Source organism: Sus scrofa, chromosome 8 (assembly GCF_000003025.6).
Source record: "Sus scrofa isolate TJ Tabasco breed Duroc chromosome 8, Sscrofa11.1, whole genome shotgun sequence".
NCBI lineage: Eukaryota > Metazoa > Chordata > Mammalia > Artiodactyla > Suidae > Sus > Sus scrofa.
Window position 1 is genome coordinate 10,880,846 of NC_010450.4, and position 27,162 is coordinate 10,908,007.

Here is a 27,162-nt window from a genome sequence, read left to right on the forward strand (position 1 = left end):
GTCCTCGACCCACAGCACAGCTCACGGCAACCCTGGACCCTTAACCCACTGAGCGAGGCCAGGGATCAAGCCTTCGTCCTCATGGATGCTAGTCGGGTTTTCACCACTGAGCCATGATGGGACGTCCGAGGTTTACTTTCTTTAGAAAAGTCCGAGGGTCCGTTGAGGATAATAACCTTAGTCCGCTCTTTCCATGAACAATTAATTAATTACTGAGTGGTTACTGTGTTCCTGACATACTGGGTGCTGGAAAATTAACATTTGGAAGCCACTGTATATTTTCACAATGTCTGACATAAACATGTTCTCATTATGTGTTCTCTATAACTTTGCTAGAAGGTGAACCTAAGCCGCTGACTTCAGAACTCATGCATTTTCGATTAGACCACGATAACCACTTGGTATTATACTTGATGCTGTTAGCATCATTAAATTCGAATTACACAGAAATTATTTCCAGGATTTAAGTACATACAGCGTGTAGGCCATTGCCATAAAGCACATCCGTACTGGGCCATTAAATATGCACGCGTCCTTCTCTGCCTGCCGAGCACCTACCTGTTGAAGCCCCACTGGAAAAGGACAGTATGTTGAACGGGCAATTCTTAAGTGACTGTAACCCACAGCTGTCTTTGGAGAGTGGATAGTATAGAGAGTAATTGCTGCTAGTAAGTCATCAATACAGTAACTTAGGAACAGGGTAATGATGTGCCCATCAGCAGATATAGAGGTATCTAAAACAAACCAACCTGTGTTCCACATTTCACTTATTTATCAATTCTTATTAAAAACCATACTAGTGGCTTCTGTTCTCTCTAGTACAGTAGATATGCAGAAAACTCCCAGTAGAGAACACAAGAATGAAATATTTAAAATATGTTTTGGAGTTCCTGTCATGGTGCATTGGAAAGGAATCCGACTAGGAACCATAAGGTTGCAGGTTTGATCCCTGGCCTCGCTCAGTGGGTTAAGGATCTGGTGTTGCAGAGCTGTGGTGTAGGTCACAGACATGGCTCGGATCTGACGTTGCTGTGTCCATGGTGTAGACTGGCAGCTACAGCCCCAATTAGACCCCTAGCCTGGGAACCTCCATATGCCGTGGGCGTGGCCCTGAAAAAGACAAAAAAAAAAAAAAAACTAACTAAATAAAATAAATTATGTTTTAAATCATGGCTGAAATAAAAATCAGGTGAATCAAGAAACCCAGAAGCAGGAAACACCAGGAAAGCAAGACTGCACCAGGGTGGGCTTAAAACAGTGTCTGCTTTGAGGTCATTCTGTAATTCCCGACGGTAGAGCTGGGTTTCACTGGGCCACAGGGCTGCTGGAGACAGGAGATGGATGGTGCTGAATCAGGTTGGGAGACTGAGTTAGAGACTCAGCTACAGAGTTGGGGCTCCTGAAGGGTAAAATTGTTGGTAGGTAAACTAAGAAATACCCTGCCCTGGAGAAGGAAATCTGTCTCACTTTTGACCTTTGATGGAGGAGAAAAAAATAAAAGTGCCTCCTGAGAATTCCTCATCACTAATCCGTCTTTATTCACACTTGGGACTGGAATTTATACTAGCCGTGTGGCCCCCAAAAAGTTCAGTCGAAATTTTAATTTCAAGAACTTGCTGCTGGTAATGGCCCTAAGTCCCCATCAGAAGCAAATGCAAATCCTTCTAGAAGAACATCCTTTAAAATCAGCCTCAAAAAAATTCCACAGAAAAAGTTTCAAGCAACGTGAACATATAAATGACCATCGATGAAGAAATAAGTCACTATGAAGAAGGTAAGAGTTAGCAGAAACAATATATTGCAGAATCGGGCCACAACGACTGCAAATATTAGAATTACCAGATTCAAAATATTAAATAGGTATGTTTAAGACATCCAGAATTAAAAATATAACAAAAGCACAACAGACTCTTAGAGCTAACAAGCAGAGTGTTAAAAGTACTACATGGATCTTGTAGAAATAAAAGAATAGTTAAAATCGGAAATTGAACAAATAGTAAATACAGCTAAATACATAAAGTACACACAAGTAAATACAGTGAGAATTAGCGCATTAACATATACATGCTGGCTTCTAGCACAGAGACAGAAAAGGGTGGGAGATGCCAAGAGACACTGAGGATAAAGGGAGGAGAGCCAGATTGTGCATAAGAGGAGAAAAGCAATATTCTGAGAGAGAGAGCTGAGAATTTCAAGATCTGATGAAGGACCACAGTCCTCTGATCCAGGAAGCCCAACAAATCCCACATGAGATAAATAAAATGAAATTAAAATCTTGGCATATCATAGAGAACAACAAAAACTAAGATGGTCTAAAAGCAGCTACAGAAAAAGTGCAGATTATCTGCAAAAGAGCAGTAATTAGACCAACGGACTTTTCAGCTGCACAAGTCAAGTCAAAGCCAGAAAAGGACTAAGATCCTGAAAAGGCTAAAAGAAAATAGCCATCAAACTTGGAACTTATATACAGTGAAATTGTGTTTCACACTAAAGATTGTTTTGGAGAATTCACAACACAAAGATTCTCACTTAAGGAATTTCTTTAAAAATTTACTTTAAAGAGAAGGAAGGCTCTTAGAAAATCCTAGATGCATCACATAAAGATAGGGAAAGAAAATGGGAAATTTGTGAATAAATCAACAAGCATTGTCTTCACAGCAATAATAAAAGCAATGTGGTTGAAAAACCAAAATAAAACAGAAACCCTGAAAAAAAATATTTACGTTGGGACAGGACTGATGAAAGTATTTTAATGCTCCTATATTTTCTAAGATGAGGAAAAAGACATCTAATAACTTTAGAGTTTAAGTTAAATACTCATACTGAAATGCAGATTAACAACTTAAAAGATTTTTTTTTAAGTGAGCATAAATTCCAAGCCGGAGGAAGATAACACAATAAAATCAGGTAAAGAGAGTGGGGAAAGGAAAAAAACATAGAAAAACTGTGAAAAATAAAAAGCACACGGAGTTCCCATCATGGCTTAGTGGTAAGGAACCCTACTGGTATCCATGAGAACTCAGTTCGATCCCTGGCCTCACTCAGTGGGTTAAGGATCCAGTGTTGCCGTGAGCTGTGGTGTCACAGATGTAGCTCTGATTCATTGTTGTTGTGGCTGTGGTGTAGGATGGCAGCAGCAGCTCTGATTCGACCCCTGGCCTGGGAACTTCTATATGCCGCAGGTGCAGCCCTAAAAAAAAGCAAATAAAATAAAAACAAAAATAGATAAATAAATGAACCAGGGCTTCTTAGGGAAACGGCTGCTTTCAGGACTGGATTAGGGAAAGCACAAGATGATCTTGGAGAGCCCTGTTATCCTGGAAAGTAAGGGGTTGGGGTTGGAAGGGAGATGAAGACATTTCAAAGAGACGCAAGAGCCAGTTTCCTCATCTGTAAAAGAAAGATAATAACAATAATCTTCCTCAGGATATTTGGAGAGGATTAAATGAGATAATACTAACCACACTTAGTAAGCACTTAGGAGCATTTGTTTCATTTGGTTCACATAAATGTTTGTGATGCATGAAACTTTCAGGCAAGAAATGAGCTAGAGGATCCAGCTTTCTATTTTTGTTTAAACAGGAACTCGTGGCTCGATACGTGTCTTTGATCCCTTTCTTGCCTGACACTGTCTCATTTGCCGGGATCTGTGACCTGTGGAGCACATCTGATGTAAGTACTTCTCGCGCACAGACTTACTAATTGGAGCTGACGCCGTGGAGTATCAATAAGTGGCTTGCATTATTTTAAATCGCAACACTCATTAGTCATTATCTAAAAAAATCTCCTTGGGCGTCTCTTTAGCAGGATGAGCTAAATTCTGAAGTACTTTTTTTCTTCTTGGTCAGTTTACCCAAAGTTCACAAGTTAAACAAAAAATTGCTTATGCACACACAGACAAAACCCCTTCAGATGTCTTCATGCTAATTTATCCTCCCAGTGTTAGTTTAACAACAACCCAGTTTTATTCCTAAAATAATCAAAATCACATTTCTCATTACATTTGGAAATTGCATATTCCTTTATTTATGGGCTTTTTGTTTGTTTGCTTTTTTAAGGCCACACGCATGGCATATGGAGGTTCCCAGGCCAGATGGGAGCCACAGCTGCTGGCCTACACCACAGACACAGCCACACCAGATCCGAGCCGAGTCTGCGACCAGCTCATGGCAACGCCACCACAGAAACTCCTATTTATGGGCTTCTTAAGGAGTGTCATTACTCATTCAGTATGTATTTCTTGGTCACCTATCACTGTGCTAAGTTCCGGCTATGAGCAAAATAAACATGGCCTCTGACCTCATGGAACTTACAATCAACATAAGCTCCATAAACTTCCAAATGAATCTTCAGTCATATGAAACACATACATATTATCACTGGTATTCATTCTGCTGCTGGATCTCATGTTGTCCTGTGTTTGCGTAAAACTGACCTGGGTTATACAGCTCCTTTTGAAGGACAGCTCTGAACGGAAGACAGTGAAGTGTACATTTAAAAGGTTTTGTTCCCCAATACATTTTGGCAACGTAATGTTGACAGTTGTAGAGATAAAATTGTCAAGATATCTGTAAAATATACAAAGAATAGAACAGTTCATGTGCTCTAGAGACGGACTGGTTTTACCACTTCCCAGGTAGAGCCTCATCTCTGGCCTCCACTTCCACATCTGTAGAAGGAGAAGAGTATTGCCCTCAAAGGTTTGTTCTAGGATGAAATAACGCATGTAGGGTGCTTAAAACAGTGTGGCTGCGGGCGTGGGGGAGCAGGATATGAGGAGGCAGAACGCAGAGGACTTTTAGGGCAGTGTCATTACATTGCATGCCTGATACTGTCATGGTAGATTTGTCAAAACCCAGAGAATGTGCACCACCCAGAGTGAGCCCTGTATCTAAACCATGGACTTGGGTAGTGATGATCTATGTCCGTGTAGGTTTATCCATTGTCACGCATGGGTCACTTTGGTGGGGGATGTTGATGGTGGGGAGGCTGCATGTATGGGAGCAAGGAAAACACAGGAAATAGATGTCCCTTCCTCCCAACTTGGCTGTGAACCTCAAATGGCTCTGAAAAAAATAGTCTTTAAAAAGTGGTTAGCATATAGGGAGCTATCATATACAAATTCAAAACAAAAGGTAAAGCTTTGATATGTGTCTCCCCACCCCCACCCCATAACTGATTCTAGAAAGCCATGTCATCAATGTCAGAGAAACACTATGTCCAAATAAAAGTGTTTTTTTTTAAATGAATTAACATAGTACCAAAATTTGGGGAAATGTTTTTAATATAGACCTTTTCCTTTAAGGCACTAATATTAACAATGGCTTTTTAAAATCCTGTACCGTCCAATCTCGAGTGAAGCCGTCAGCCAATGCAACATAATTTTTTTTTTCTTTTTGTCAGCAATTTCTTGATCTCCTGGCAGGAGATGAAGAAGAGCACGCAGTATTACTATGTAATTATTTTCTCTCCCTGGGTAAGAAGGCCTGGCTGGTGATGGGCAATGCCATTCCTGAGGTAAGGTCACAGGCTGGCTCTAACAGAGATGGCCTTTGTCCAACATGTTTATGTTACGTTCCAAATCATGGGCAGGACATATTTTCCTAACAATCCTTTGATTTGCAAGGAAAATGACCCAGAGATTCCGTAATAGGAAGAATGAACCAGGAATAAGACATGAATTGATGGAGTTCTCTTGTGGCACAGCAGATTAAGGATTTGGCATTCTCATTGCAATGGTTTGGGTCGCTGCTGTGGTACAGGTTTGATTCCTGGCCGGGGAATTTCCACGTCCCTGGCACAGCCAAAAAAAAAAAAAAAAAAAAAAAAAGTGCTAAAAAACATGAAATGGTTTGGGTCCTACACAATGCTGCAGAGTGTTTTTTGGCAAATCTGAAGCTTTTACCTCCCATAGCCCCCACCTAGCTCTGACCTTTCAGAGTGAGCCCCCTCCTGCCCATATTGCTAAGAATTCTGATTCACTTAGTGATCTAGTGTTGCGGGTGAAGGGGACTTGAGGAAGTGTAGCCAGCGTAGCGATCCCTTCACACCTGCTTCTTCCGCAGGCACCTGCTGTTAACCTGGCAAAGGAGAACAAGACAGATAACCACAGGAGCAGAGGAAAAAGTATCCAAAGCTATAGTTTGGTATTATCACTGTTATTTTTACTAGACTGGAGATGGTGATCACTAAAATTTGTTTCCCCAGATTGCTGCAAATATCCCTAAATTTGGGGTTTGTTGGGGTGCAAATTTAGAAAAGTCGCATGGATTGAAGCAGCTTATCCAAAGAGGCCACAGGAATCCTTGGGAATTAGGTGGCACAAGTTGCTAATAGTCAGGTGGTATCATATCTGAATCCTAATTCATTCTCCATTATTATCTTCCGGATAGGATGGTACAGGGAAAAGAATACTGAGCTAGGAAGTCTCAAGGCCTGGGTTCAAGGCTCTGCCCACTCCTTGCCAGCAGTTTGACTCTAGGCAAGTCACTTCACAACTCTGAACTTTATAATGATAGTGGGACAATAATGTTTGCCCTGCCGTCCCCTTAGAGGGCTATTGTGAGCCTCAAATGAAATCATACAGGAGCAGTAAATGAGAGAAGAAGTGCTCACTATAAAAAGAGACTCCAACAATACACATATTCTGAACAAAAAGCTCAAGTCCCCCTTCAGGCTCTAGCTCCCAGTCCCACCCTCCTTGGTGTACTCACTGTCAAGACCTTAGTATGTATCCTTTCAAATTGTGTTCTGTGCATTTACGTATTTATAAACACATATCAAATATTAATTACTGAATTAGAGGTAGTATTCAGACATAATCAACCTTCCAAATACGTACAAGGCAATCCTACCGACTCTAAAAAGAAAATGCAGTGACTGCTTATTTCCATCAGTAATCATTCCTCAGCCAATCTTAAGATACTTTGCCATTTGCACCAACATGGATAGGCCTAGAGGGTATTATCCCAAGTGAAATAAGTCAGAGAAAGACACATGTTGTATGTGGAATCCAAAACACAAATGAGGAGTTCCCGACATGGCTGGTTAACGAATCTAGGAACCACGAGGTTGCAGGTTCGATCCCTGGCCTCGCTCAGTGGGTTAAGGATCCAGCGTTGCTGTGAGCTATGGTGTAGGTTGTAGATGCGGCTCGAATCCCACGTTGCTGTGGCTGTGATGTAGGCCAGCAGCTACAGCTCCGATTAGACCCCTAACCTGGGAACTTCCATATGCCATGGGTGTGGCCCTAGAAAAGAAAAAAAAAAAAAAAAAAAAAACCCAAATGAACAAACATGACAAAGCAGAAACAGAGCCATAGATACAGCCAAAAATAAATGAGTTATAGGTATGAAATGTGACATGTACTGTGTGGGGAATAGAGTCAGTGATTTTGTAGTATCTTTGCCTGGTAACAGATGACAACTAGATCTGTCATGATAATTGTTTTGAAATATAGAGAAATATCCAACCCCTATGTTGCTCAGCAGGAACTGACATAGCGCTGTAGGTCAATTATACTTCAGCAACAAGGAGACAAACTCAGAGCAGAGGCAGGAGAAGAGGAGAGAGGGAATTAGATGAAGGGCGTCAGACCTCCAGTTATAAGATCAGTAGGTTCTAGGGACACAGTATACAACAGAATAAAGGTAATTAACACTGCTAGATGTTACAGATGGAAGCTGTTAAGAGTGTAAGAGTTCTCATCACAAGACAAAAAGTGTTTTCCTATTTCTTTAATGTTGTATCTGTATGAGATGATGGATCTTCCCCAAACCTATTGAGGTCATCGTTTCCTGATGTACATGAGTCAGATCATTACGCTGTACGCCTTAAACTTATACAGCGCTGGATGTCAATAATATCTTCATAGAACTGAAAAAAACCCCAACATATCTCATTTAAGTTATTTTTTAAAAAGATGTGTTGTTGGCTGACTAACATGACCACCATCCCTATTGGGTCACTATGCTGCATTAGCTGCAGATGCGAGAATGTTGCAAAAATAAATTTCCTAATTCAGCACAATCCAGAACTTCAAACTCATTTTCACCATTAGCCAGGAGTTTTAGAAATTAGGGGTGCAACTGAAATAATGAACTGTCTGTAAACTACTCACAACCCTAATTGCATAATTAATCAGAAACTGGTTTCATGGCTGTTTTCCTTCAGGGTCCAACCGCCTATGTGCTTACTCAGGAGCAAAGTCACTATTTAATATGGAATCCTTGCAGTGGACATTTTTATGGACAATTTGATACATTCTGCCCCTTAAAAAGTGTGGGCTGTTTAATAGGTCCCGATAATGTAAGTATTACCATTTCCTCTTAAATACGGTTGGTTATTGCTTTTGTTTTTTAATTGAACCACGACTGCTTTTAATATTTTGTTTCAAAAAATGTGAACATATACATATAACAAACTAAGAAATGTAGAGTGAAGCACAGTAGCAGAACTGTCCTAAATAAAAACTTTCGGTTGAATCAGCCACCTGCTCTGCAAGATGCTCTAGGTTAAAGAGAGAATGTGGGATTTTTGACTCAGAAGACCTGAGTTTGCATCCTGGCTCTGTCCTGTTTTCCCTTCCAAAGTAAGAGTTTATAATGCTCAACTCCTAGTGTTTTGAGAACGGTATGCAGCACGTTATCACCTGATAATTCCTTAAACTTTCTTCCTTTCTTTCCCTTTTTCCCTTTAAGGGATTCCCAGGTACCATTAGTGATTCTGGTTGCACCCAGTTTGGGGAGGGGGGTCATTTAATTACAAAGGATACTGTGTAAGGCACTGGCTAAAACATGCGTTATGGGATCAGACTGCCTGAGTTTAAACTCCAGCTTCATCATTTACTAGTTGGGTAAGCTTAGGGAAGTTTCTCACTCTTGTACAGTGTCAGCTTCTTCATTAATAAAATAAAGGTATTTGGCAGTAATTCCTTTATAGTTACGAGGAGTAAATGAGACAGTAAATGTAAAGCAACTAACATACAGTAACAACCCTGCATTGGCTGTGACTGTTTTTATAACCATTACCTACCTTTGTGGGCTCTGAACTTTATGTATCTGTCAGAACAATCATTTGAGCATGCATCCTCAATATATACATATTTTTTATTTATAAATTACATGTATTTACTTATGTATCAATGTATTATTTACATGACACACAGAAGTAACTCTTCAAAAGAAATCATTAGAAGATCTAATATTTCTTCTCATATCCCTATAATGTGCACCCTACTTTAAGACCCCTGGGCTGCTATTCAGCGTTACTGCTAAAATTAGAGATAATATGTGCCAAGCACCCAACAAAGTACTTATCTTTCATAGGCATTCAGCATATGGTAACTGTTATTAATTACAGGTATGAAAAGAGCAGTGTAGCACACCATTCAAATGTTGTTGTTGTTGTTGTTGTTTTTTCTTCTTAAGGCATAAATTCCCAGGCAAGGAGTCAAACTGGAGCTGCAGGTGCAGTCTACACCACAGCCACAGGAACACCCGTATCCGAACCCCATCTATAACCCTCGCCACAAATTTCAGCAATGCAAGGTCCCTAACTGACTGCGTGAGGCCAGGGGAGCCAACCCACATCTTCACGGAGACAATGTCAGGTTCTTAACCTGCTGAGCCACAGTGGCAACTCCTGTTATTTTTAAAAGCATTATTATAATCCTAAATGACCTACTAAGCTCCATCTACATGTAGAGAGCCATTCTAAGGTCATATTGGTAACAAGGCATAATTGGTAACTAGTCAACAGACATTGAAAAGCCTTTAGGAATTCCCGTTGTGGCTCAGTGGTTAATGAATCTGACTAGGAACCATGAGGTTGCAGGTTCAATCCCTGGCCTCACTCAGTGGGGAAGCATCCGGCGTTGCGGTGAGCTGTGGTGTAGGTAACAGACGTGGCTTGGATCTGGTGTTGCTGTGGCTCTGGTGTAGGCTGGTGGCTATAGCTCCGATTAGACCCCTAGCCTGGGAACCTCCATATGCCACAGGAGCGGTCCTAGAAAAGGCAAAAAGACAAAAAAAAGAAAGAAAGAAAGAAAAAAAAAAGAAAAGCCTTTAAAGAACTCTGCTGTCTGTTAAAATTATTACTTCTTAAAACAATTCCTGTATGGTTAACTATTTCCCATACAGCCCAAGTTTTTCGAGGAAGAAAGACCCCTTTTCCCCTCTTCTAACAAGACGGGTGGCAGAGGCCGTGATGCCGCCCATCCCCCAGAGCAGCTGTTCTGAACCTGCTCTGAGCCTCGGTCCCCTCAGTAGAGGGCCTCAGGTGCGCTCTGCTGGCCTGGGACTCTGGAACCTCAGCGGCCCCTGTTCCATCACAGCATGTCTTTGAATCCTCAGCCTCTCTCTTCACTCCCCTTTGCAGCCACATTTGTTCCTCTCCTTCTCCAACACTTGGCTCCACGCATTGTCCCAGCCTGCCGCGCTGTTTTCCTTCTCTCCCGATGGATAGGCTCAGAAGTCCAACAATTCCCATGTGCTTCTCCCAACCTGGGGACACCCTAAACTACCACTGCCACTCCTTCCTTTCCTTCCAAATTCTTTAAACACTAATTATATCCCCTGCTTCCACTTTCTCACTAGATTAACCGCCTGTAATCTAGTCCTCTTCCCTGACCACTCTAGGGGAATAAATTTGGAAAGTACCACTGTCTTGCAAATGGATAAATAAATCCAGTACTTTGCTCCCATGCCTCACTCTCCTCTCCTTTTCATGGCATGTGACACGACCGATCACCTCTTCATGAAAAAAACACTTTCCCCTCCTTGGTTTACTGATAAAGGCCTGTTGGTTTTGACTTGTCGGCAGGAGCTTCTTAGGCTTCTTTCACTGACTCTTCTTCCCACAGCTTAAAAGTGGACTTTCCTGGGAGTTCCCATCCGTGGCACAGCAGAAATGAATCCACCTAGTATCCATGAGGACGCAGGTTCAATCCCCTGCCTTCCTCAGCAGGTTAAGGATCTTGGCGTTGCCATGAGCTGTGGTGTAGTTCACAGATGTGGCTTGGATCTGGCATTGCTGTGGCTGTGGCATAGGCCGGCACCTGTGGCTCCAAGTCAAACCCTAGCTGGAAACTCCATGTGCAGCGGGTGCAGCCCTAAAAAGCAAAAAAAAAAAAAAAAAAAAAAAGTCTTTCCTGAAAATTCTGTATTTACCTTTCTTGTTCTATCTTGTTTATCCTAGCAAAGAACTCATAATTCTGTCACCTAGCCCTAGAATTTTGGGGTCCTGAATTTTCAGCTGCTTGCTGGACACCCTGTTGCTTTATCAGTATCTCAAACTCAGAACATCCATGAATCAAATCATGTCTCCTTTGTCCCTGGAAACAGCTCCTCCTCCTGGGCTTCCTATTTCTATGGATGCCAATTACCCAGATTCAAACCCCAGAATTGTCCTTGATTTCCTGCCTCCCGTACTTCCCCCATTTCGATCCTATTAATAGATACCAAATCATATAGATTCTAACTCTTCTGTTTTCCAAGTAATGCCATTACTGTTTCATCCTACCTTTCTTAAGAGCCAAATAAATAATTTGCCTCCAATTCAGTCCATTATTTGGTATTTTGATACCTTATTGTTTCTGAATGTTCAGCTTTCATCATTTGATAGTTTGAAAAGTACTGAGGGTCCCTCACTGTACAGATTCAAGAATACGCTTCTCACCTTGGATCTGAAAGCCCTATATAATCTGACTTCAGCTTTTTTTCCAGTGCTGTTTCCCACTACTTTTCTGCACATTCCCTACTCTACAGCCAAAACTGCCTTCTTAAAGCTGTGAAAATAGAAAAGTACGTTATGTCCCTCCTCTGCTTAAAATACTCCAGTGGCTTCTTGGCTCACTCAAAAGTTAAAGCCTAAAATCTTTGAAATGGCCTGCAAGGCCTTCTGTGATGTGACAGCTGCCGTGCCTCCATCATCTTCCCATCTTTTCTTGCTCTAATTTGCTCATTCCTCCAAAGCCACTTTATCTTCCTTGCTGTTCTTCAAACACACTTTCTCTTTCTGCATAGATGCCCCTTGCCCTTATCAGATATCTTCACTACTTTCTCCTTCACTTCTTCATGCCATCTTTCCAGTAAAAATGTGTCTGCCTACCCCACAATTCCACCTCTTCCTGCACACGTTTCTTCATAGCCCTTGTAAGTTTAGCTATTGCCACCACAAAATACCATAAAAACTCACCCCCAAACTAACTGGCTTCAGTTATTCTCATGGATCGGTGGGTCAGCGGGGATGGTTCTGCTGACCCAGGCTGGTACAGCTGCTCTGCTTCTTGCATTTTCATTCTGGGAGTTGGGGCAATGACAATGGCAGAGATACAAAAGGACAAGCAGGAACACACGGGGCTTCTTAAGCTTGGACACAGAAGTCTCACACTTTCACCCAGCCTACTGACCAAAGTCAGAAGGCAAGGGGATGCATTTTGCCCTTTTAGTGGGAGCAACTACCAAGTAACAGCAAAGGCTGTGAGTAGAAAGGGGTGAAGAGTTGGGGCTCGTGAGAACAAACACATCTGACACTCCATGTGTTTCTTTGTTTGCACTGTCTTCTCATTAGCTACTGCATGCAGGCAGAAACTCCATTTCATTCACCATTTTATCCCAGTGATTAGAACTGAGCCTCAATATAAGGTACTTGATGATTATGTTGAATGGAGAGATTTACCCAGTACTATTATCCTCCTTTTATACAGGAGGAAACAGAGGCACGCAGTAACTAAACTGTCCAAAGTCACACAGGGAGTAAATGCTGGAGCCAGAATTCGCATGCCAATGGCCTGGTTCCATAATGAGTATCTACAGGGCCTCAACAAGGTGGGTGCCCTCTCAGAGGTTATGAGGTGCTGTGGAAGCAAACAGCACTGCTGGGAGGCTGGGAAGAGCAGGGCTAGGAGAGGCTAGCCCAAGAAAGGAGCAGCTCTGTCTGTCTTCTTATGAAAGAATTCTAAATTTCTCACCGCCAGGAAAGAAACCTTATTTTATCAGCCTACATTTAATAGTAAGGTGCACCTCAACTGCAGGTATAGAAAATATGAAAAAATAGCCCATGAAACTCTATGTTCATTGATTGTAAAATGTTTATTGGTTTTACAAGTCAAAATATGACAGCAAATGTGCAAGCTACATGTTCCCTTGCTGTCTCACTCTGCTGCTGCTCTATGTATACATGCTCACGTGTATAAAATACACATACATCTGCTACCATACACAGTCAAGTAATCTTGTCTTTTTTTAGATTTGGTTTAATATTCAACGATATGATTCCCCACTGAGGATTAATTTTGATGTCACCAAGCCCAAGCTATGGAAATCTTTCTTTTCAAGAAGCCTTCCATATCCTGGCCTTTCCAGTGTTCAGGTATAGTGTTTTTATTAACAAATGTACATAAAAAGTGAGGAATTTTACATCATGATATTGGTTAGCCAGATACTTTTTGACCCTGAATTCCACCCCTAGATATTTAGTCTGGAATATTTGATTTTCAAACTAAGTTAAGCCCAACTTGTGATAAGAAACAGACGATCACATTGTGAACAACACATGGGAAACAAACATCAGTACACACGTATGTGCAAGAGTAAGTTTTGATACAGTCTCATGACCTAAAAAAATCATAAAATGTATTCCACTGAATTTTTTACATGCTAGTCTCAGTTTACTAGTTTCCTCATTTGCTGTTGAAACATGAAATCAAACTTCGGGACATGGTCCAGGAAGGGCTCTCTCTTTTTTTGGGGGGGGGGGGGGGGCAAACTTGTGGCATTTGGAAGTTCCCAGGCCAGGAATCAAACCCTTGCCACAGCTGCGGCAACCCCAGCTCCTTAACCAGCCGTGCCACACACAGGAACTTCCCAGGAGGGACTTCTTCACATTAATTCAGAGGTCCTGGACAGCAGTAGATTATAAACAGTAAGCATGAAATTGTTTACGAAAACTCTGATAGCTGGGTATAGACAGACAGAATGACAGAATAATAAATACTGTGTAATATAAATTGTATTACGTGTGTAATATAAATTTTTTACTGTGGATCAGATCTTTCCAAAAGCAGTTTTAAGAAAATCACCCTAGAGAAATTCACCCATGTATACAAGGAAACATAAGCATTTTCACAGGAGCATTGTTTGCAAAAGCCTAAGAAGTGTAATGACATACGGGATAAATCATGGTACACAGTGGAATATTTTATAGTAGTTACGTGAATGAATCAGTATTAATTAATCTTAGGAAGCACATTAAAATATGTATTTGCTATTTCCTCTATAATGTTAAGGAGAAAAACTGCATATTCACAATATAAAGTTATTACATAAAGCCTAAATAACATGCAAAACAACACAATATATTGTATATCGGTACATACTTCTGTAGCGAAATCATAAACACAGCTCACTAATTTACCTATCTCCACTGACTGCAATGTAAACACCATGAGGGCAGGGATTTTATTCAAAGCTAGATCCCCTTTACCTGTAAAAGTGCCTGGCACACAGTAAATCTTCAATATATAATGAATGAAGGAGGGCTAAAAAAACAAAGTCAGGGTGTGGTTACTTCTGCGAGGAGAAAAAAGGGGAATAAAGCTGAGAAAGAACTACATAGAACTATAATTTTTTTGTGATGCTTAAAGTAGGTCATGGGTACACTGGCATCTGTTATATTATTCTCTGTATCTAACTGAATGCCTGAGTTCATCATTTTTTTTTTAAAAAAAATAGATGTACAGCTATTGAAAGTCAGGGTAACTGATCTGTAGACTCTGAACTGTTTTTTTCTTTTATAGCCAGAAGAGCTAATTTACCAGCGGACAGACAAAGTGGCTGCAGCTGAACTGCAAGACAGGTCATGAGATCCATAATCCACATGCAATCTGTCACTGAGAGGGTTAACACCAGTTCTCAGCTGGGATGAATGTGAAGGAACTTGGGCAGTTAAATGTTAACTCATGTTTGTAGATACCAAGTGCAGATGTGATCTCAATATCCCAAGGCTCAAAAGAAGCTTTAGCATCCGCATGGTAGTGAGACTGAGCAGTGAAATCCAGCAACAATAGGCAGTTCTCCAAAAACTTTACCTCAGATTAGAGTTCAACATCATGTTATTTACAGGTCTTGTTCAGACAGTAGTTAATCCTCAGCTTAAAAATATGCATCTCTTTCGTCCAATTAGTGGTTCAGTGAACTTCAGTGACTCTATAAAGCTAACGCGTGTAGAAAGCTGGTAAGAGCCTATTCGAGCCTCAAACAGAACTTATTTTCCCAGTTCCACAAGTGTGGAAACTGAGGCTCAGAGAGGCCCACAGACTTACCAAGTGTTAAGACGGGGCTTCTGAGCCCAGCCAGATCTTTCCCACATCAAAGCCTGTGAGCCCTTACTGCTGCTCAAGCCATGTAAAGAGTAGCATGTTACCGTGCACCCCACTAAGTGTAACCCTTTTAAAGTATTATTACTAAAAGACACCAATTTACTCTCAACCGCAAATTTCAAATAAAGCCTTATTTGGGATCCTGAGAATAACTAATTTCTGAAAAAGATCTTGTTTTCTTCTAATAGTTTCAGAATACTATTTTTGTTTACAAAGGAAAAGTCAAGTCACCAAAAAATGGGAGTTTGTTGTTTATGAACAGGATTGAAAAAATACTGAAAGAAAAAATCATGGACTGGAGGCCACGCCATCTGACTCGGTGGAACAGATACTGTACCTCCACGCTGCGTCACTTCCTGCCTCTGTTAGAAAGAAACCAGGGCGAAGACGTGGAAGACGACCACAGGGCAGAACTGCTCAGACAGCTGGGAGACTACAGGGTAAGCAGCTCCCATTTCAAATTGGAAATTGCTCGGTAATGAGTTTTTGGATTCAGAATGCCCTCCTTGGTCCCCAAAGTGCGTAGATGAAGCAGCATAGAACAAAAATGTGATTAAAAGTTCAAATCTCAATAATGAGCCTAACATCAGATAGCAAAATGCCTCTATAAGACAGAAATACCACCATTTTCTGGTAGGAGGATCCGAAGAAAAATAAAACTTTTACAACATTGCAGGAGGATAAAGAAAACGAAACTATCTGGATAAATCACGAGACTCAGTTGAACATAAATGTGAAACCAACCATTCTAGATTAGATTTCTTTTTAAGGATATGACTTTTATACGAATTGCTTTTCAATGCTAAGAAAAATTCTCGATTTGGTAGTGCTGTATTCACATCCTATAGCTGCATACAAACACCTAGAAGCAGTGTCAGACTGTGAGCCTCACTGGCTAAACGGTATAAAAATTGAGTTGGACATTTAATTCTATTCACTGACTAAAACTTGTCCTTTAACTTCTAAGGCTAGGTTTTCAGCTGGGATGTTTTGAATTCAAATGACAGAAAACTTAGTTTAAACACGCTTGAGCAGTAAGAACTTCTGGGTTTATTCGGGTCAAGTGAGGGGTGAGTAGCATGTCTGCAGGTCTTCCTGCTCAGTCCTCCGCTATGTGACGCAGCACCTGCAGGCTGGCTCTTCTTGTGGTAGGAAATGGCTGCAGTGGTTTCTTGGCAGGACTCACAGAGCTGGAGAGAACAAGCTGCTTGCCATTATTCCCTGCAAGTTTTCTAGATCATATGCTCTTTCTTGTAGTTCAACACTGAGGCCAGGGGCAGAGAATGCATTGATTAACCTAACCTAGGTCGCTGGAAGTGCCAACTCGAGGCTATTATGAAGATGGGAGGGAACAGCGGAGGCTGGCTGGGTGACTAACATGTCTTAAGGGCCAAGTCAGTATGCCCACAATTAAAACAAAAAAGACACTTAGCCCCTCTCCATTTTCTGTATTGTTAATATAAAGCTGAACAGAAAAACAAAACTACAGAAATGACTTTGAGATCCTAAGACTTCCTATTAAAAAGATTAAGAACTGCACATATTTACCTAGGGAAAAAATACAGGGAAAACCTCACAGTCACTGATGACTAAAGATGTTGGTTGTTTTGTTTTCCTTCAGTTCTCTGGATTTCCCCTTCACATGCCATACTCTGAAGTGAAGCCTTTAATCGAAGCTGTGTACAGTACTGGGGTACATAATATTGATGCTCCCAATGTTGAATTTGCTTTAGCTGTATACATCCACCCATATCCCAAAAATGTTTTGTCTGTTTGGATTTATGTTGCCTCCCTTATACGCAACAGATAATTGTTTCATTGTACATTTTTTTATCATGTAAAAATGACAGTTAAGATATGAGAATATTTTAAAATGCAACTGATCCACCAGAGAGAAGAAAATACTTACAAATAATGAAATAAAATCATTATTTTCAAAATGTACAAAATAAATGTTTTTATTTAGTAATCTGCCTTGTCTCTGCCTCTCTGACCTTCTTCTACTTGGAATGCTCTCCTCCTTTGCCAGTATAACAGGATATCAGTCATACTTTTAAGACCCAGTAAAACACACAAATTTTATTCTATAAAAATAATGATTGGGCCCATGGCTCGAAAAGATACGTGTATTCCAGTGTTCACTGCAGCGCTGTATACAATAGCCAAGACATGGAAACAACCTAAATGTCTATCAACAGAGGAGTGGATAAAGAAGATCTGGTACATATATACACAAAGAAATATTACTCAGCTATTAAAAGGAAAGAAAGAACGGCATTTGCAGAAACATGGATGGACCTAGAAATTATCATGCTAAGTGCAGTCAGACAGTGAGACACCAACATCAAATGCTGTCCCTTACATGTGGAATGTAAAAAGGACACAATGAACTTCTTTGCAGAACAGACACTGACTCACAGACTTTGAAAAACCTATGGTTCCAAAGGAGACAGGCTGAGGGGTGGGGGGGGATGCGCTGGGGGTTTGGAATGGACATACTGTAAAAATGGGTTGTGATGATCGTTGCACAACTATAAATGTAATAAAATCCACTGAGTAAAAGAAAAAAAATGAGTGGGCACACACATGTACATACATGCCCACGCACAGATACACACATACACCAATTTAGGCAATAAACTATTCTGGAGGAAAATATAAATATTCATCAAAAAGGAAGTAGTTTTAAAAATTAAGACATTTCTATGGATTGAATGTTTGTGTCCCCCCAAAAATTCCTAAGGTGAAACCATAATCCCCTATGTATTGGTATTAAGAGATAGATTTGTATATGTTAAACCCTAATTACCTATTAACGTCACTGCATCAATAAAAGACAAGACAAAACCACATGATCATCTCAAGAGATGCGGAAGAAGCATTTGCAAAATGGGTATAGAGGGAACACATCTCAACATAATAAAAGCCATTTATAATAAACCCATAGCCAACATGATACTCAAAAGTGAAAAGCTGAAAGCCTTCACGATAAATTCTAGAACAAGACAAGGATGCCCACTCTAACCACTTCTATTCCAATGGTATTGGAAGTCCCACTGATAGCAATCAAAAATAAATTAAAACATCCAAATTGGAAGAGAAAAGGTAGAGTGTCTTTACACACAGATGACATGATACTCTATATAGAAAACTCTACGGTCCACACAAAAACTATGAGAACTGATAAATGAATTTAACATGGTAGCAGGATGCATGATTAATATATGGATATCAGCTGCTTTTTTTTTTTTTTTTTAAGGGCCGCACCCACGGCATATCGAAGTTCCCAGGCTAGGGACTAACTTGGAGCTACAGCTGTCAGCCTACACCACAGCCACAGCACTGCAGGAACCAAGCCACATCTGCTCTCTACACCACAGCTCACAGCAACACTGGATCCTTAAACCACGAGCGAGGTCAGGGATCAAACCTACATCACCATGGATACTAGTTGTATTTGTTTCCACGGCACTACAACAGGAACTCCATGTTGCATTTCTTTACACTAACAATGAAATATCAGAGAAAGTTTTAAAAAAAATCCTGTTTAAAATCACATTTAAAAAATACCTAGGAATAAACCTAGTCAAGGAGATGAAAGACTTAAGTGCTGTAACCTATAAAACACTGATATAAGAAACGTAAGATGATTCAAGAAAATGGAAAGCTATCCCATGCTCCTAGACTGGAAGAATTATTACTGTTAAAATGGCCATACTATCCAAAACAATCTACAGATTTAATGTGCTTCCTATCAAATTACTCATGACATTTTTCATAGAACTAGAACAAATAATCCTAAAATTTATACAGAAACATAAAAGACCCAGAATTGCAAAAGCAATCCTGAGGAAAAAGAACAAAGCTGGAGGCATAACCCTCCCAGACTTCAAACAACACAACAAAGCTAGAGTAATCAAAAAAGCATGGTATTAGCACCAAAACAAACACATAGATCAATGGAACAGAATAGAGAGCCCAGAAATAAACCCACACATCTACAGGCAGTTGCTCTCCAACAAAGAAAACAAGAACATACAATGGAGAAAAGTTATAGTCTTCTTAGCAAGTGGTATTAGGAAAGCAGGACAGCCACATGTAAGCTGATGAAGTTTGAACACTCCCTCACACCACACATAAAAATAAATTCAAAATGGCTGAAAGACTTTAATTATAAGACCTGACATCATAAAATTCCTAGAAGAGAACACAGGCAACATATTCTCTGATATGTTGTAATAAAATTTTCTTAGATCAGTTGCCCAAGGCAAAAGAAATAAAATAAAAAATAAACAAATGGGACCTAATCAAACATCTAAGCTTTTGCACAACAAAGGAAACCTATACACAAGTCAAAAAGACAACCGATGGACTAGGAGAAAATATTTGCAAACTGACAAGGGATGTGTTTTCAAAACATACAAATAGCTCATACAACTCAATATAAACAAACAAACAAACAAACAAAAACAAAACAATCCCATCAAAAAATGGGCAGGAGACCTAAATAGACACTTGTCCCTAGAAGATATAAATGGCCAATAGACACATGAAAAGATGCTCAACATCGCTAATTGTTAGAGAAATGTAAATCAAAACTACAAAGAGGAATCACCTCACACCAGTCTACTGGATGTGGAGAAAAAGGAACCCTTTTTGTGGAATATAAATCAGTGTGGCCACTATGGGAAACAGTACAGAGTTTCCTTAAAAAAACTTAAAAAAAAAAAAACAAACACTAAAAGTTACCATATAATCCAGTAATCCCACCCCTGGGCATATATCCAGAATAGACTGAAAACTAATTGGAAAAAAATACATGAACCCCAAAGTTCACAGCTGCATTATTTACAATTGCCAAGATATATAAATGTCCATCAATAAATGGATAAGAAAGATATGACACACACACACACACACACACACACACGAATACTACTTAGCCATAAAAAAAAGAATGAAACACCATTTGCAGCAATATGGATGGACCTAGAGATTATCATACTAAATGAAGCCAAAGACAAAGACAAATATTATATGGTATCACTTATATGTGGAATCTGAAAATACAAATGAACTTATTTACAAAACAGTCAACAGACATAGAAAACAAACTTATGGCTACCAGAGAGGAAGGGGGGAAGAGGGATAAATTAAGAGTATGGGATTAACAGATACACACTTCTATATATAAAAGAGATGAACAATAAGGACCTACTATATATAGCACAGGGAACTATATTTGATATCTTGTAATAACCCAAAATGGAAAAAGAACCTGAAAGTGTGTGTAGGTATGTATGTGTATACACACACACACATATCCGAATCACTTTGCTGTACACTTGAAACTAACACAATATTGTAAATTAACTATACTTGAATTATTCTTTAAGAAGAGAAGCAACTAATGGGAGGTGATTATATCATAAAGATGTAGCCCTCAAGAAGAGACAGGCTCCCTGACTTCAGACTATACTACAAAGCTACAGTCATCAAAACCATATGGAACTGGCACAAACACAGAAATACTGATCAGAGGAACAGGATAGAAAGCCCAGAATTAAACCCACACACCTACAGACAACTAATCCTGTAACAAAGGAGGCAAGAACATACAATAGAGAAAAGACAATCCCTTCAATAAGTGGTGCTGGGAAAACTGGGCAGCTATATGCAAAAGAAAGAAATTAGAACACCTCCTAACACCATACACAAAAATAAACCCAAAATGGATTAAAGACCTAAATATAAAAACAGATACTATAGGGAGTTCCTGTCGTTGCGCAGTGGTTAACGAATCGACTAGGAACCATGAGGTTGCAGGTTCGGTCCCTGCCCTTGCTCAGTGGGTTAAGGATCCGGCGGCGTTGCCGTGAGCTGTGGTGTAGGTTGCAGATGCAGCTCGGATCCTGCGTTGCTGTGGCTGTGGTGTAGGCCGGTGGCTACAGCTCCGATTCGACCCCTGGCCTGGGAACCTCCATATGCCACAGAAGCGGCCCAAAGAAATAGCAAAAAAAAAAGACAAAAAAAAAAAAAAAAAAAAAACAGATACTATAAAACTTAGAGGAAAACACAGGCTGAACATTCTCTGACATAAACAACAGTAATATCTTCTCAGATCCACCCCCTAGAATAATGACAACAAAAACAAAAATAAACAAATGGGACCTAAATAAACTTAAAAGTTTTGCACAGCAAAGGAAACCCTAAACAAAATGAAAAGACAACCCACAGAATGGGAGAAAATATTTGCAAATGAATTGACTGACAAGGGATTAGTCTCCAAAAGATATAAATACCTCCTGCAGCTCAATACCAAAAAAAAACAAACAACCCCATCAAAAAATGAGCAGAAGATCTAAACAGACAATTATCCAAAGGAGACAGACAGATGGCCAAAAAACACATGAAAAGATGTTTGACATCACTAATTATTAGAGAATGCAAGTCAAAACTACTATGAGGTACCACCTTACACCAGCCAGAATGGCCATCATCAAGAAGTCTACAAACGATAAATGCTGGAGAGGGTATGGAGAAAAGGGAAGCCTCTTACACTGTTGTTGGGAATGTAAATTGGTGCAACCACTATGGAAAACAGTATGGAGATTCCTGAAAAAACTAAAAACAGAATTACCATTTAATCCAGCAATCCCATTCCTGGGCATCAATCCAGAGAAAACCAGGACTTAAAAAGATACATGTGGAGTTCCCATCGTGGCTCAGTGGGTAACAAACCCAACTAGTATTCATGAGGTCTCGGGTTTGGTCCCTGGCCTCACTCAGTGGGTTAATGATCTGGTGTTGGTGAGCTGTGGTGTAGGCTCTGATCCAGCATTGCTTGTGGTATAGGCCAGCAGCTGTAGCTCTGATTCGACCACTGGCCTGGGAACCTCCATATGCTGGGGATGCAGCCCTAAAAAGACAAAAAAAAAAAAAAAGATACCTGTACTCCAAGGTTCACTGCAACACTATGTACAACAACAAAGACAGGGAAACAACCTAAATGTGCATTGACAGAGGAGTGGATAAAGAAGATCTGGTACATATAGACCATGGAATATTACTCAGCCACTAAAAGGACAGAAATAATGGCATTTGCAGAACATGGATGGACCTAGAAATTATGCTAAGTGAAGTCAGTCAGACAGTGAGACACCAACATCAAATGTTATCACATATGTGGAATCTAAAAAAAGGACAGAATGAACCTCTTTGCAGAATAGACACTAACCCTCAGACCTTGAAAAACTTATGGTTACCAAAGGAGACAGTGGGGAGGAGGGATGGGCTGGGGGGTTTGGGCTGTAAAACTAGGTTGTGATAATCGCTGTACAAATATAAAATCGAGTTTTAAAAATTTTTAAAGAGGGTTGATTAGGGAGGTAATTAGATCATAAGGATGGAGCCGTCAGGAAGACAGGAGAGACAGGCCTTACTTCTCAGGGCCATGTGTGGATACAATGAGAAGACAGCTGTTTACAAACTAGAAAGAGTCCTCATAAGGCAACAGATCTGCCAGCACCTTGACTCTGGACTCCCAACCTCTAGAACTGTAAAAAATAAATGTTCGTTGTCTAAGCCATCCAGCCTATGGTATTCTGTTACAGCAGCCCAAACTGACTAAGCCAAAGTCAGGTAATTAAAAGGGATTAAATATACATGCTGACAAAGAAAGATGTACACAAAATAGAAATACTGGAGTTTCCGTCGTGGTGCAGTGGGTAATGAATCCAACCAGGGAAACTTGAGGTTGCGGATTCGATCCCTGCCCTTGCTCAGTGGGTTAACGATCCTGCATTGCCATGAGCTGTGATGTAGGCCACAAATACAGCTCGGATCCCGCGTTGGTATGTGGCTCTGGCGTAGGCTGGCAGCTACAGCTCCAATCAGACCCCTAGCCTGGGAACCTCCATATGCCGTGGGAGTGGCCCAAGAAATGGCAAAAATAAAATAAATAAAACAGACTCCTTTCCAAAAAAAAAAAACAAAAAAAAAACGTAAAACAGGATTTCTCAATAGCAGAACTGTTACTAGGCCAAGTAATTATTTGTTGCAAAGGACTTTGTAGGACATTTAGCATCATCCTTGGCATAGCTGCCAGTCACATTCTTCCAAGATGTAACAATCAAAAATGCTTCCAGTCACTGCCAAATGTTTTCTATGGGAAAAACTGCCTCTCGTTGAGAATCACTGATATAGCTGGAATACGGTCTCACTTCAAAACAAAACATGAAGATGGAGGAACCGAGTCAAAGGAAAACTTTCACTTTTTGCTTTATTCCCTTATGCCTTTCTCTTATTTAGATTATATTATGATTGTGTTAAAATGCTTCTGATACTTATGAACTCTTCAAAGGAGAATTCAAGGCCTGATCCGCAACAGTCATTACCAATATAGCAATATAGACAGCTTAGTAGTTAAGAGCATGAGCTTTGGAGAAATACTAGCTCTGCCACTTACTGGCCAAGTAATCCATCAGCAAGTTACTTAACCTGTTATTTAATTTTCCCTACATATAAGATCAGAATGATCATATTACTGACTTCATCTCACTGGTGTATTCATTTTAAAAATAAGTATATATAAAGCATTTAGGACACTACCCAGTATGTAACACCTGATGTTTCTCAGGTACCACTAGGGATTTTACTTAATTGTTGCTTTTTATTCTAAAAATAAAGTTTCAGTATTTCATGAAATCAATCATAAAACCCAAGATAAACAAAGTGTGTGTGTGTGTGTGTGTGTGTGTGTGTGTGTGTGTGTGTGTGTGTGTAGTTTAACTGACCATTAACTATCCACAAAGGTGTGGCCAAGGTTGTGGAATAAGAAGACCCAGAGCTCACCTCCTCCCACAGGCTCAGGAAAATTACAACTATTTACAGAGCAACCATCTGTGAGAACAATCTGAAGACCAGCCAAAAAAAGACTTTCCACAACTAAAGATATAACAAAGGGACCACAATGAGATGGGTAAGAAGGTCAGAGACATAGCAAAGACCCATGCATCTAGGCAGGCGACCCACACATGGAAAGAGTCTTGACTGCAGAGGCTCACCCCAAGGAGCAAGAGGTCAAAGGCCGACAGCAGGTGTCCAGCCAGGAGTCCTGCACCTAGAAGACAAGCCCCTGCAATGTCTGGTTTTGAAGGCCAGTGGGGCTTACATACTGAGAGACAGAGGGCTGTAGGAAACAGACTCACGCAGAAAGGGTGCACACAAAATCTCCCTCTCTCCGAGTCCCTGTGCAGATGCAGTGATCTGAAAGAAGTCTGGGTTAGACCAACTTGCTGATCTGGCAGAGCCTCCAGGAGAGGAAGGAGACAAACGGGAAACTTGACGGGGACAAAAACACTGGTGGCACTACTTGAGGGAGCTCATTCCACCGCAAGGACACTGCTGCTGGTAAGTACCATTTTGGAGTCCTCCCTCTGGTCTATCAGCACAGGGGGCTATACAGCACACCAGTGCACCACTACCAACACCAGGCACCCACAGCCACTGCAGCCAGCACCCTCAGACTCAGCCCTAAACACCAGTAGGCCAACATCAGCCCCAGAACGCCCTGGGACATGCACCTTGCCATACCAGGACTCAGCCCCACCAACCAGGGAACCAGCAGCCACTGCACAAGGCAGGGCCTGACAGCCAACTGAGCCAAGGGCCAGCCCCACCTCCCAGCACTCACACAGTGGTCAGCCCCACCGCAGCAGAAGGGCTCACACAAACTACAAAGAGAACACTCCTAGAAAACACAGCAGCAGTGAGCAGAGGGGAGGGTGATGCTGGGCCCCATTAGATGTTCCAACATAAGGCTACTTCTCCAAGATCAAAAAATGTAACTGACCTACTAGAGACATAGAAATAAACACAGAGAATTAGTCAGTGATGAAACAGAGGAACATGTTTCAAATGAAGAAAAAAGACAAAACCCCTAGAACTAAGCAAAGTAAAAATAAGCAACCTAACCCCTAAAGAATTCAAGATAATAATCATAAGATGCTCAATGAACTCAGGAGAAGAATGGATGAACACAATGAGGAATTTAACAAAGAGTTAGAAAATATAAAGAAAAAACAGAGCTGAAGAATAACTGCAATTAAAAAAAATACACTAGAAAAAATCAACAGGAAATTATATCATACAGAGGAACAGTCAATGAACCACAAGACAGAGTAGTGGAAATCACCAAAGCTGAACCAAAAAAAGAATTTTAAAAAATGAAGAAAGTTTAAGAACCTCTGAGATAATGTCAAGTGTATTAACAGTCACATTAGAGAGGTTCCAGAAGGAAGAGAGAAAGGGGCAGAGAACTTATTTGAAAAAATAATAGCTGAAACCTTCCCTAAGCTAGGAAAAGAAACAGACATTCAGGTATAGGAAACACAAGAGAGTCCCAAAGAATATGAACCCAAAGAGGTCCACACATACACTATAATTAAAATGGCAAAAATTAAAGAAAAAGAGAGAATATTAAAAGTGGCAAGAGAAAAGCAACTAGATACATACACGGGAACTCCCGTAAGACTATGAGCTGATTTTCAGCAGAAACTCTGGAGGTCAGAAGGGAGAAGCACAATATATTCAAAGTGATGAAAGGAAGGAAACTAAAACCAAGAACACGCTCTCTGGCAAGGCTATCATTCAGATTTAAAGGAGAGGTAAAGAGTTTTACAGATAAGCAAAACTGAAAGAATTCATACCACTAAAACACCTTTATAAGAAATGCTCAAGAGACTTCTCTAAGAAGGGAAAAAAGAGGCCACAACTAGGAATATGAAAATTATAAAAGCAAAAGTTTCAACAATAAAAGCAAACATACAGTAAAGGTAGGAAATCACTTATAAAGCTAGTAGTAAAGTTAAAAGACAAAAGAAGTAGAATTACCTATATCCACAATAAGTAGTTAAGAAATGCATGTATGTAAAACAAAAGATGTAAAATATGATAGCAAAACATTAAATGCTAGCAGGGGGATAAAGTTGCAGGGTTGTTAGAATGCATTCAAATTAAAAAGTTGAGTCCTTCCCTGGTGGCTCAGTCAGTTGGGGATCTGGCATTGTCACCGCTGTGGCTTGGGCTGCTGCTGTGGCACTCAGGTTCAATCCTAGACCTGGGAATTTTCACATGCCATAGGCATGGCCAAAAAAAGAGAAAAATAAAAAAGATCAACTCAAAACAATCACATATATTTACCTGAATCTACCTACTTACCTCATGGTAACCTAAAACCAAAAAACCATAATAGATACACACAAAAAGAGAAATGAGTCTAAATATAACTAACATTAAAGCTAGTCACCAAATCACAAGGGAAGGCAAAAGAGAAAAAAGAACAAAATTTTGAACTTTAAAAACAAACTAGCAAACAATTAACAAAATGGCAAAAAGTATATTACCTATCAACAATCACTTTAGGTGTAAATGGACTAAATGTTCCATAAATACATATGGTTATGGTTTTCTTAAAAAATCCATTCTATCACTCTAAGTCTTTATATATATGTTGGCTATAAGAGATTTATTTCAGACTTAAATATATAAACAGACCAAAGTGAAGGGATGTAAAAAGATATTCTACACAAATAGAAAAGACAAGGTAGCAATACTTCTCTGGGAGGGAGGGGAATTGGGGGTGGTGTACCTGTGGCACGTAGGAGTTTCCAGGCCAGGGACTGCTCCTATGCCACAGCAGCAACCCAAGCCACTGCAGTGACAACACCAGATCCTTAAACCACTGTGCCACAGAACTCCAAAGTAATAATATTTATATCAGA

The 27,162-nt window shown here is 40.3% G+C and overlaps 1 protein-coding gene across 1 annotated transcript in view; it reads left to right on the forward strand.

Moving 5' to 3' along the window:
* Positions 1-17,344, forward strand: part of CC2D2A (coiled-coil and C2 domain containing 2A) — a 118,984-nt gene extending 101,640 nt beyond the window's left edge. The window contains 7 exon segments of the mRNA XM_003128860.6: positions 3,583-3,672; positions 5,404-5,517; positions 8,173-8,307; positions 13,249-13,371; positions 14,798-14,856; positions 15,642-15,819; positions 17,001-17,344. Coding sequence (XP_003128908.4) covers positions 3,583-3,672; positions 5,404-5,517; positions 8,173-8,307; positions 13,249-13,371; positions 14,798-14,856; positions 15,642-15,819; positions 17,001-17,189 — 888 coding nt within the window. The 3' untranslated portion in view covers positions 17,190-17,344.